Source organism: Triturus cristatus, chromosome 7, assembly GCF_964204655.1.
Source record: "Triturus cristatus chromosome 7, aTriCri1.1, whole genome shotgun sequence".
Lineage (NCBI taxonomy): Eukaryota > Metazoa > Chordata > Amphibia > Caudata > Salamandridae > Triturus > Triturus cristatus.
In genome coordinates this window covers 864,219,079-864,232,550 of record NC_140590.1, presented here as the reverse complement: position 1 = coordinate 864,232,550, position 13,472 = coordinate 864,219,079, and the positions used below count along the sequence as shown (strand labels likewise).

The window sequence follows — 13,472 nt, the reverse complement described above, 5'->3', positions numbered from 1 at the left end:
GGTCAGGGCGGCATGGGAGCACGATCTATTTTAGGACATCTGCTGCCCGAGAGGACCTGGCGCTATAGCTGAACCCAAACTAAGCTTATCTCCCCTAACCATAGACACAAGCGTCTGCATTATACATGTCTCCACCACACTTACACCACACCTCTTGGCCTGGCTAGAATTGACCCTGCACGACTGTCCAAAGTGCCAGGTGGATAATGTTGATTTCATACATCTGGCATGGGCCTGCTCTTGTATACAGAACTACTGGAAGAAAATGTATCACCCTGATATTATCCACCATGACAGGCATCGTCCTCATGCCCGACCCCTCAATGGCCTTACTGGGCTATGTCAAGACCATCCCGCCACACATGCGTAGATTCATCGCCATCGCGCTATTGCTTGCGAAACAAGGTCTGGAGCTACACTAGGGCAGTAGGCATTGCCCCACTAATGCCGACTGGCTAAAGGATACAATATATTGTGACACAACTAGCGAAGTATACACTGCACTACAATCCTCCACATCACGGCCTAAAGATACATGCCAGCCACTGCACGATTATTTGTTGACATTAGACTCTGATGTAATGGATTGAGCTGATAGAGGGCCTTTCCCTTAGTGGTTGTATCCCCTTAGTCTAGAATGTTCTCTGTTTTTGGACCCATTATATGAACGACGATGGACCAACATCCCGAGCAACTGTCTGGTAACCTGCATCCCTTATGTAGTATTGAGATCAGCTGACTACCCTTACGTGCACTTTTATTGTAATCACTCATTATCTATGCCTGACTAGTGACATGCTATCATTATTAGACATATGTCTGTTTGTTCTATGGAGGTATTTTGTATATTATTATTTTGAAAATGAAAAATTCAGTAAAAATAAATAAAATGTAGAATTATTTTGCAATACAGTACCAACTGAATAATTAACTAATACTTTTCTTAACAATGAAAACCAGGTTGAAAAATTGCTGCAGTCCATATCTTTCAAATAGGACTACTGTACACTTCTTTGACCTGGGTGGGGGTTTAAATGCAAACAGGACGGCGATCTATGAGCTCGGATGAAAGATCTCCAATTATTCCTTTCTTGTCATAGTGACAGAACAGGTATGTGAGGTGATCAACTACTTTAAAATAAAAATAAAAAGCTGAATGGCAGATTTAGAGGCGACTGCCACTGCGTGAGTGGGAAGTATTCTTTTTGATTGCTGCTATTCTTCCCCCGTTTCCAAATCTTAAGTGATACGTTTGGGTGTACCCATGTGTTGAGAAGTACATAGTGGCGACTGCCACTGTGTGATATATGACACAGTGGCAGTCGCCACTGTGAAATTATAGTTAAGACTAGGTTTCCACAGGAAATTATTATTTTGGTTTGCGAATAACGTTGGTGCCGTTTGACGAATCTTAATAAAACTCCCCCGCCCCCTCAATAAAATGGTTCATCCACCTCAGCTTCCTCCGGGAAAGTTTTGGGGTGATCTGTCAAACGAGGCAAAGAAATAGAGGTGGGGTGGTCCCAAAATACATCCACATGCAACTTCCCATAGGACCTTTGAACACCGCTACAGCCAGAACGGCTGAATGGGATAACACCAATCTGGCAAAAAGATAGCTCTTGATCCAGAATGTGTTTTTTGTGATTTGGTATTAATTTGTTCAGCTTTTGCCACAGTACATTTGCGGAGTACTGCGAGCTCAAAGCATGCAATTTCATTAGCTAGCTGCTACATAAACAAAATGTTGCAGTTGCTCGTTTATGACTCTGGGACTCAGTGACCATGTCCCCCTAGCTGGTGTCAGGGAATGGAGAGGTAAAATGAAGAGGATTTTTATTTTTTTACTTTGTTGCAGTATCATGACGTCTAGCGCGGTCCCTGTGTATTTTCACGGAGGGACTGTGGTGCTGCCAAAAAGCTAAACAAAAAATGATATATATATATATATATATAGATATATATATATATATATTCATATTCATCTGCTTTGTTCATCTAGCGTTCTTGAGGATACAATTCACTTCTGTCTCAATAAGAATGGAGGGAGAGAGTTCAGCGATGAGAGCACACACTGAGAAACCCACTGCCAGAATCTCCTACGCTCTAGTGACTCCTCACAAATTTGAGGGTAAAAAGTACCATTCGGCTATTCTCTGAGATGAGCTAGCAAGGAGGCTTGATCTTATTTTTGCCCCAATGTTTCTGTATTAGTTGAGGTAGTACTATGAGATTTGCAGAATAAGAAAATGGAAGAGCAGAAAATTGGAGTGTAAGAAAAAAATAGGACTGCCAAAACACATTTACAAACAGTTGCCTCACCATTCATTTGAACGTATTCTCCAATCCGGTCAGCAACCTCAGAAGGGAGCCCCTTTTCCCCTACCATTTCATTCTTTACATCCTGCCAAGGAGTCTAAAAAACAAGTGAACAGCCTTATTAATGAGGGGCACAATCAGATAAAACCCAGAACTATATATTCAAATATTACATACTCCATACTTTACCTACTCGGGAATGGTTTCAAGCAAATCTACTATTTAGGCACTACCACATGCCCTCCCACCCGAACACCTGATTGCACAACAGTGAAAAATACCTCGGTTTCAAATAAACTTGTGTAAAAAGTCACTTTCCTTGAAACCTCAATTTTATGGCATGGCTCTCTATTGAAGATCCCCATACTTTCACAGACAGGAGAAAGATCATGGAACACTACCAGTTTGTCCTTTAGAAATTAGTGGGGCTGGTAATTTTCCCTTAATCATGGAGCAGTAAAGGGTCTACAAAAAACGATGCATATACATGCCATTTAATTCAAGGAAACAGATTTCCTTGTTAAATACTCCCCTATTTTCACTCAGGAACACTGAAGACATTAGGGTAAATAGTTCCCAGAGAAAAATATCCTAATACTTTACAGGGTCCTCCACTAAAGCCTCATCAAATTATGTGGAGTGGCAGGGTTCTGCAGCTGTACTAGACTCAAGTCACTGAATCAGTGACACTGATAACGGGGTTGCGATTGACCCAGACAATCCGACCGTGCCTTATCAGCCTTCTTCCACTCCCTAAGGAAGGCAGAAAAACTAATCATAGATTTGCTCTCTTATGTCTGGTGCTAGCCAGATACGGTAGAGCCATTCACTGGGCGTGGGCAAAGCCCGACCCATGACAGATGATAAATGGATGTACTAGAGTGGGTGGTCATGGGAGGGGTGTGCCTCCACGGAGTCCGCAAGGACAACCATGCGGAGAGAGACCTTGCGAGATGGGACAAAACATTGGACCGAGTAGGAAGTGACTCTGCTGAGGACCCTCCCCAAGTTACCATAGATTCTTTCCCCCCACATGACTGAATCGAAGACCAACTGATGCATTTGGAGGTCTGAGCCCTCACACCCCCTCACCCACACCCAAGCCAAGTGTACAGTTAACAGTGATTATGGGTCATGTGGATGTGAGTTGGTGGGGTTGAGATGTTGGATCTCCGCCCTGCTTTGCCGTGGTTGGAACTGGAGGTGTCTCTGTGTACTTTCCCCCTCCTCTTGCCCTTGTTCTTGGAGCCTCCCACTAGGCTGTACAAAGTACCTCTGTTTGGATATCCCTGAAGTGCGGTCACTCCTCTCCCTGTATCCCCACTGTTCCATGATTGAATGCTCCAAATAATGTGCTATCTGTAAACATAATTGTACACGGAACATAGAGCTATTGTGCTACTCCAATAGGTTTGCTTCTTTTTGTTTATTGTCAAAAATGTTAATAAAGACATATTTTTTTTTTAAAGCCTCATCAAAGAACCACAGCTCCTTTACAGGCACTAGAAATTTACATCACTTTGACCATAATTAGAATCAGCCCACTTTTAGTTGTTCATAAAAGAGAACACACTGCCAGAGTAAATAATCAAATGGTATACAGCATAAAATGGACATTATTTGAAAATAGAAAGGAGATTTACACAATCAAAAGAGTAAAAGTATACAGCAAGATCTCTGTGGCCAAAAAAGACAAAAGAAGCAATTTAAATTTGCTTATGAGTTAGTACATCCAAACGTCCCAAAAAAATGTACAGTTATAGCCTACCCGCTATGAAAAATGACTTCTGTTTTCCATCGTCTTAGTTAGAGAGTCAGAAAATTCTAATGCCATGACCATCAAAGAAGGGACATCCCTGAAGACATTTGCCCATGCCAGAAAGTCAAGAAAACAGACACTTCCAATAAAATACACAGGTTAATTTAGACCATTATCAGTACAAACGAGTAAAACAATCTGTTTTAGAAGGCATCCTTTCCAGGCCACAATCCCTCGCTATTTTGCGACCGATTACATGTATTCTGAATTTATAATCTAAAAAGCGAGTGAGTGAGAGAGAGAAAGTATAACAGGGCAGCATGCAATATGGTCTAATAACGCCATAGAGGCATTCTGGTAATATCATAGACGAAAAGGCCAGTGAAATATATTTTTTTTATACTACTGCATTTTGGGTATATGCACAACACATATTTTTGCATATATCTTATGAAGTACATCTTTAATCTCTTCTATAATATGCAATTTCTCACATCGCCTCAAGGCGAGGAACAACCTGGGTGTCACGAGAAAAAAAAATCATTCAGTCAGTGGAATCATGCAAGCGTCCTGGTCAGTTAGTTAAATTGGACTCACATAGTTTTATGTGTCTCGTTCAATGACTGATCATCATGGATCAAATGTTTTTTCCAAATTCTATGGCCAACCCAGTTCACAATCCTGCTAAAGTGTTGAAAAACATAGGGGAAAAAGCTATCTCTTACTGAACTTGGCCCCTCAAATTGAAGCGATATCTCAATCCTACTCCTTGAAAATGGGGACAATAGAAATGGAGTAAATCCAAAGACAGCTCAAAATACTTGGCATTGCTAGCCAAATTCACAATTCCTAGATCACAGCAAATCACACATCAGAGTTTCAGGACACAAAGAACGATAAAAAAGCACCTAACTCTAGAGTAAAACTAGGTTCCCAGTTATATGGAACACCAGGAGGTTTAAAGCAGAATTATCAAAGCAGCTAATACGATATGTGCCCTAAAGGACACATGCTGGTTAAGTCACTCATCAAGCACTATGCAAAAAAAAAAAGCAAATATAGAAATGCTACCTTGTCCAGTTTGTCAACAGATGAGCATATTGTTCGGAATTTGTTGTCTGGGACGCCACAAACTGCAAACATTCCATCCAATATACGCCTGTCATTCACCTACAAAAGAAAGATATGTCTTAAGGCATGTTACAGTCTTTTAACAGTTTCAAATTCACTACACACAGGCCACAGAGAGCCACCCCTACCAGGGGGATTCGATGAGGATCACAAATTCACAAAGTTGTGAAGTTTGTGGCCTTGTCACAACTTGATGAGCTGGCAAAGTTAAAAACAAAAATTACCAAGTGGCGTAGGTAAAGCTGGGCAACTTTGTTCAGTTCTAGCAAAAAGAGCCAATGGATAGGTTTGTCATACTATCAATTCCAGATATTCAATAGTGGCAACAGTGGAGTACAACTGTTACTCTCTTGAATTTCCAAAAGAAAATACCTCTGTAATCTTACCAGTAAACTCTGAATTAAAAACTTTGTAGGAGGTGTTGATTGAGGGTCCTACCTTAATCAGGAAGTCTCCCAGCTGCAACTCACTCAAGATCTCGTGTACAATCTTCAGACACTCCGCATCAGGGATCATAGCATCGTATTGGCCCGCAATGTCAAAATCCTGAAACACAATTAGAATATCAGAATCATTTCTCAGCAGATAAGAAGCATAAAAGTCAGAAAATGCAGAACATACAGGGCCAACCTACAAGCCTCCATTGTGGGTGGCAAAGAATGTTGAGATGTAGGGTAATGTAAATATACATGTACAGAGCACTGCTACCTAGAAGGTTCCCTGGCACTGAAGGATTACGCAGATTTCGGAGTACCAAGTAAGTCAAGGAGATTAAGTTACAAATAAAATATTTTGCTGAAGGGGATTGGGGGTAAATGGTCGTAATGAGCTAGACGAGAGTCACAGATTTTGGTTGCTATCGCTGAGAAAGCACACCCTCCTGCCTGAGAGAAGCAAAACCTTGGTATCTTTACAAGGTGTGCATTAGAGCAGAAAGCAGCAGTCAAGCAGAATGATAATAATAAAACTGTCTGCTGGTATATAGAGCCATTCTTGGGGAATTGCTAGAAACTATACACATAGCCTTAAAAGTAACTTGAATGATGATGGGTAACCAATGCAGTTTTCTCAAAGCAAAGGAGGTGGAAGCACACTTAGGAAGCTGCAGGGCTGAATTTTGGATAAACTTGAGGTGAAGCAGAATAAAAGCAAAAGAACCAAGGAAAAGCAAATTAGAACAATCTAACCACCATAGAATTGTGGCCTGGATCACTAGTTGACGAGGGGGAAAAAAGTCAAGATTTTGCAGAGGAGTTAATAACGTGGCTTGAGGGCGAAAGATTTCGATCAAAGAGGTCGCCCAAATTGCACACTTAGCAACCTAACTCGGGTGGCCAAACGTAAGGCAAAAGAGTGGAGAGTTACTGGCTGAAATCAAGAGAATATCCGTTTTGTCTATGTGTAGTTTAAAAGAGTTATGTCTCATCCATTACTTAACCTCCATCATGCAGTTACACAAGTCCTGATATTGAGCATGAAAGTCAATGTCATGTGAGACCAAAACTTAAGTATCTTTAGCTTTGATCAGGAGTTTTAAGCCAAAAGATCTGATAAACTGCACAAGAGGACAGAAGAGACATTAGAAAGCGCGGGGTGATGACTTTCTACCATGTAATGGAGTACTACTGTGTGCACAACTGAAAAACAAGCTTAATAAGCTTTGGGGGTCGAAGAGGGAGGGGGGAGACAGAAGGTGAGGAATGCCAACAGGAGGTGAAGTTATACAAGTTATGCAATTAAAAAAACAAATGGTATTAATGTTTTATAAACTTAGCTAGATATGCAAAAACGTTATCAGGCATCTGACATTATCTAATAATCCCTAACATTTTAAAATATAGATGCAATTTATTAATTTAACAAACTTTTAAAAAAATCAAATATGCTAACCTATAACATTTTTACACCATACTTTTTATATTTTCTTACCAGCAGCAGCTACGTTGTGCACATTATACGCTACTTATTTCTACTGAAGAGTCATAGTTACTCCATTTAAGCAAGACAAGCAGAATGGAAACACGAAATGGTCTGTACCAAATATGATTTGGGAATTGACGTAAAAAGTCAACGCATAAAAGACTATAGACCACAGTTAAGAGAAAGAATACATGTTAACTTACTGCTACTTATCAGAACTATTTTCTGTACCCAAAAAAAATGCTGTGCTCAGAGGGATGCTTAGACACATGTAAACAATGGTCAAAGAAAGGTTTTGAACAGCTGATTTAAAACATCCATTTTTAATTTATACTTAACTCCTTCAGTAAAAGATTATGGCAGCAGTAACCTTATGATATGGCTTGAAACAATGAATTTCAAATCATATGCTAATGCTTGCTCTGTAGTCAGTCTAGTAAGAACAAGTGAGAAGAAAACCTTGAAAAACATGGAACTGCTGATTTAACAAGAAAAACACAATGGCAATCTTTGATAAGAAGCATTGGCAATGCCAACAGGTCTAATTTTTGGGACTAATTGACTTTGCCAATGCTTTCTTGAGATGCTCTACACAGCACAAGTGGAAACTAAGCATCATGCAGAGGCACATGTATGCTTCATAATACTACTAACGCTCGGGTCATTTAATAGATGCACAAATGGATGATGATCTATGCACATCAGCGTCACCATCCATGATCTCACCTACTGAATGACGCAGACACCATTTAAAATGTTTTTTTATTTAACCATCCAAGATGTGAAAAATAAAAAAAAGGTGTTAAAGCGTGGAGGAGGAATGGAGGAGTGTGTGGGGGAAAGCAAAGGGGATTGGGTGGAGGAAAAGGAGATCAAATCAACATAAACCAGGTGGGAAATGGAATAATGGGTAGGAAAACAGCATATGAGTGAGAGAGCGACAAGGAGCCGCGGGGGTGAGGGGGGGGGGTGACACTGGAAAACTCATGCACTCTCATGGAGTACTAAACGAAAAAGAAACAAACAGGACTGGATGTGTTGCAGGGATTCTGCACATATACAGAACTATGCGCAGGAAACCAGGACCTCAGTGTGTAGTGGTGTACCAAAATACCCACCTCAGTGCCAGAACCCCGATAAGACTAGCTATAGTGTCTCATTCGTTCTCCGTGCTACCGCAAAGCTACCAATGATTAGACATCCTAGAACAGGCTACTCCTTCCCTCTCAGGATACGTGGGAATAAGAACACTCGTTCGTTCAAACTCTCGTACTTGTCCACAACATGAGTAAATAGAGTCAAGGAATAGTTTAAAGTGTTTATTTTAACTAACGTACTCTATAATGCAGTACACTAGCCAATACTAGCAGCAATATGCATAAGGTCAAACAAATCAGCATTGTTACAATTCCATAAAGAACAAAAGGGGAACTCATATTATAATGATGGTGGAAACAGGACTATAGCCTCCCCGTGCTAGAAGCTAGTTTATTATAGAAGACCGTTAGTTAAAATAAACATTTTAAACTATTCCTTGACTCTATTAACTCATGTTGTGTATATGTGCAGAATCCCTGCAACATGGCGCCCAACGTTGGACTACTAGCTCAACAATGAAGGAAGAGGGTTGGCGCCTCACTTCTTGGAAAAATGTGCACGTTTCCGCCCTCCGACTACACTGAAAAAATTAGTCTTTGCTATATTCCCGATTATGTCCAGCATATCAAGCCTTTGTATGCTTTGATAAAACCTACTTTTTCAAAAGCCTGCTGGCTTCCGGAACATTCTACTATACTGCAATCTTTGCAGTCCGGTCTTATTGAATCAAAATTCTTGTTGACTCGTGATAACCATATGAACCTGGTGATACGAAACGTCCCAGGTCATGTGGGTTTCACTTACTTGACGTTTTATGAAGTTGAAACAGTACCTATTGCTTTCAAGTCACATTTGTACACTTCAGCTGAATTGCGGTTTTCCTCCATTGAAAAAGTTGACAGCTGTCCAGACGGCGATCCTAAAGGAACGGGCACTGGCACAAGGGAAAAGGATTTTGGTTGTAACACCATGTCCAGTTTTGGAAGCGGTGGCAAAGGCAAGTGTACCAAACGCTAAGGCTTTGCATCCCCGTTGAATACAATGGGCCACATCTTTGACCTCTTCAGATGTCCCGTTTATTTTTGAGTCGTCATTGCGAACACAGGAGTTCTTGCAGTATGAATTTGTTCATCTTCCTCCTCTGTCAATGCGCCCCCTTGAGCAGTACCAATGTATCATTTACACGGACGGTTCGGCGCAGCCGGCAACCGGGTCGAAGCATTCTTACTCGGCGGCCTGTGCTATAGCGGTAGGTACCACAGTGAACAGGGAATTCGAGTCCAATGTTGTCCATACACAGGCACTAGGAGACTGTACAGCCCAATTAGCGGAAATGTGCCCTTTGGTACTGGCTCTGGAGTTTGCAGATCCAAATGTGACTACTTTAATTGTAAGCGATTCATATTACTGTGTTCAGTCTTTCAATGACAACTTATTCTTTTGGTCTCAAAATTACTATCGGGATTCTAAAGGCAGCGCAATTAAACATAAAATGCTTTGGGTTCGAGTCGCAGATCTTAAAGACCGACGGCCTCTCACACAGGTAATTCATACTCTTGGTACGTAGGAGAACACGCAGTTGGCAACAGTTTGGCAGATGAAGCTGCCAAATCAGTAGTAGTCACGTGTTCAGTTGCAGCAGTTACAAGATCCATGAATAAGATAATGACATTTTGGCAGCAATAGCTGCTACAGAAAGGGGCGATAATTACCCGCAGGGTTTCCCTTCGAAATACTCTGATCATTTAAGTCCCGATAATGTTCCATACGTGAGAATAACAACGTTGGTGACAGGTTGATTCCCAACGCGGACCGCAGACCTTCACTGATAACAGCCGCACACGAACGCATAGCCTCGGCGCATGCTGGGGTGTCTTCGACTGTTTCTATCTTGCAGCAGCGTTACTGGTGGCACGGCTTATATAAACAAACCCGTAATTACGTACTTTCATGTGACATTTGTTAGCAGATTAAGCCGTCTACGGCAGCGCGCCCACCACAAGCACAGCTATGCATTTCTAATAAATCTTTCGGTTGTGTTTATTTAGATCACTGCGGTTCTTTTTCTTCAGATACTGCTTATAAGTTTATCTTAGTTGCAGTTGATTCGTGCACACGCTTTCTATGGGTTTGGCCACAACACAGTACTGACGCCTGAACGGTCATCAGGGATTTGCGTGTCTTTGTGGGAATTTTTGCATGTAGCACCTTCCACTCAGACCAGGGTCCAGCGTTCGTCTCTAAGGCGTACAAGGATACCATGCGGTCTTTGGGGGTGCAGGTAAAATTTTCATCTCCATACAGGCCTGAGGGCAATTTGGTTGTGGAGCGAATGAACCGTGACTTAAAGCACTCCTTGACAGCTAGGGTCATAGGGACTGGCAAGAACTGGTTCGCCCATTTGTATAGCGTACAGCGTGCACTAAATAATCTCCCTAGAAGATCTCTGGGTGGGCGGACCCGATACGAAATACTCTTCGGCGTGAAAATGTTTGTGCCAGACCTTGATGGTGTAGACATTGCGGCATCAGCCGCATCCTTTGACGTAGATAATCATTCTACTGTGTTACAGAAACTACAAGAGACCCGTGACAGTCTTGCAAAGGAACATTTACACTCACCCACTGATGCTGCGCTGCAGATTCCGGTAGTCGGCTGGCTACCCAAAATCGAAGACCTGGTCCGAGACAAGGTGGAGAACAAAAAAGAGTTTGGCCCCTCTTATAGTGCACCTGTCCCAGTGCTTGGAGTGAGGGGTACTCATACAATTATTTTACCACCGCTTCCTGGTCGAAAAGACAACAGATACATCTCAGTGGACAATGTAAAGCTGCAACATCTGGCCAATCCTGAATAGCATCACACCAGCGGTCTCTACAACAACTGTATCGAGAGATCCAGGCTTACCCACTACTAACAACACGCAGGATGACACCACCATTGAGCCAGACTCTGTTAACAAACCTTTGCTGCTCCCGCCTGCTTCCACTCATAATGAAGAAACTGAATAACCTTATCCCACTACCGTGTCATTACCTGGTTTGCAACCTTTGCCCATTAATGAATCACGTTTTTCCTTTGACTCACTTTCCACATCATCAAAGGCTCCTTCCAAATTTTCTATTTTTGTCACCTGGTTTAAACAAACTTATTTGGTTCCGCCTTGGACATATATCTGGTTGGGGCTCGTCACAGCTTTTTTGTTCATGTCCATTGGCTTTGTGACATTCTTTTTCCTTTTAATCAATGGTCACTACCTTCCTGAATGCTTTGCTGTTAAACTGGTAGATGGAACTTTGGCTCTGCACTCTTCTTCTCACATAAAGAAAAAGAGACCAGACTTTTGTCAACATCACTGCCTGACCAGTTATAGACGGCATAGTTTGGGATCCTGTAGATTTTCAAATCCATGGCCCTACAGAGATAACTAATGTGCCAAATGTGCTTCAATGGGTGATGTAGTGAAAAATAACATACGGTCTGATGATTGGGACGTACAAGCCGTACAATCCTCGTTTTCAGACTTGAAATACTATGCTGCCTTTGATGCTGAAGATTTGTATTTGAATACTGCAAATTATGCGGATTTGTTTTGCTTTCAGCACTATGGTCATCATTATCTAAATAATCTAACACATTTAGAAAGGTTTTTAATTACACAATGGGAACATTGCACAGCTCCTTTGGAAGGCAGCTCTAAAACGTTTTTGAAAAAGTTCACATTTTACAGATTTTGATAAATCAAACCCTGGGTCATTCTATTTTAAATTGAATGCTTCATCTAATTCTAAAGTAATGCTCACCCACACTAAATTATTATATTCTAACTCCTTTATTGATAAATAGTCAGTGGGTGGCTATGATCTGTGGAAATCCACAATTGATCTTAAATCAGTTTGAGGTTCCAAATCCTGGCAAGTGCAAGGCACAGAAGCGTTACACCGCACGTGCCTCATCCCATCACAGATTCTATTTTTAAATGAATCGATTTATCAAACAACTTATTTTGGATTGGCAACTTATAAGCAAATGAATGCCCCTGCTATTCCTGCTCTAGCTGCGTATCAGAACTGGGGCAATTGTACTAATTATTCCATGGCTGAATTACAATCACTTTTTAACAATGACACCTTTAACTTTTCTAGTTTGTACCCCTTAGGTTGGTTAGTTTGGCAAATTAGTGTGGATGCTTGCTACCTTCGTTGCCATGACAAGGCTCCTGGTTACACAGAGGATAGGCCTGCTGATCCTCGTTTTGCTAACTCCCATTCAGTTACTACATATTCCATTGGCAAGTTATGTCAAAATGGTTGCAAAACTCGACTCTAGCTTCAGTGAAACAACATTTGCCGTTATTATACGGTGACATTGATTTGCCAGATTTTAGAAAAGGACCTGTGGGTCCAAGATCAAAAAGATTTATTTATGCAACTTACAATGAAATCTGGAAGCTATCCCAAATTGAAGCAGCCTAACGTTTAAGGGCAATTGATCAGGCTAATCTTGAAAAAGTGCTTGCTGTTGTTGATAATAGTATTAACACACTTTCTTCCCGCATTTACACATTGGACAATATTGTTTCATCTGTTGTTGACATTGTACAAGAGGATGTTTCTGTTTTGTATCATGGTCAGAATCAATTGCGTTCAGTTTTGCAATTTGTGTGGACTTTAGAGACTCTAAAAATGGTGAAGTTCCATAGGATTACTTGAACGCCTCATCGTTATTTTTGCCCTTTAACTTGACAACAAAACAGCAGTTTATGTCCATGAAAGATGCTACGTATTATCTTTTGCATATTGAAAAGTTAGATCCGTTACCATTGTCTGTGGCAGAAACAGACTCGGCTGTCTGGCTCATCCATGGGGTGATAACTTTTTCCTTGTTTAAATTTACCTCATGCATGAAACACTATCCACTAGGCCGCTTCGAACCCTTAGGTAGTGCATTTCTACACGAAGTTTGGTCATTACTATTCTCATACAGATGCCTACCGGATGAAAAAGAAGTATACCTAACTGGGGAATCATGTGATACCACAATAGGTCATTCTCTTGTTTGTAAGAACATCCAGTTGCATGGCGCCTGTTACCTTACGGCCCCGAATCTTGCAAGTGTTCTAAAAGGCATACCTGTGCCAACTATTACACCCACTTTCACTCTGCTTGCAAACGGTAGTTATTTGCTTTTGAATAATGAAGAATGTTGCGGCATGTTAGCCGACATCGCTTACATTGTAACGGTT

General features: G+C 41.3%; 1 protein-coding gene across 2 annotated transcripts in view; it reads right to left on the bottom strand.

The window, feature by feature from the left end:
• The window catches only part of HARS1 (histidyl-tRNA synthetase 1), a 201,791-nt gene that overhangs the window by 130,470 nt on the left and 57,849 nt on the right, over nt 1-13,472 (bottom strand). For both annotated transcript variants that reach the window (XM_085617800.1, XM_085617801.1), the window contains 3 exons: nt 5,648-5,755; nt 5,150-5,248; nt 2,323-2,416 (listed from right to left, as the gene is read on the bottom strand). In XM_085617800.1, coding sequence (XP_085473926.1) covers nt 2,323-2,416; nt 5,150-5,248; nt 5,648-5,755 — 301 coding nt within the window. The remainder of the gene's footprint in view (nt 1-2,322; nt 2,417-5,149; nt 5,249-5,647; nt 5,756-13,472) is intronic.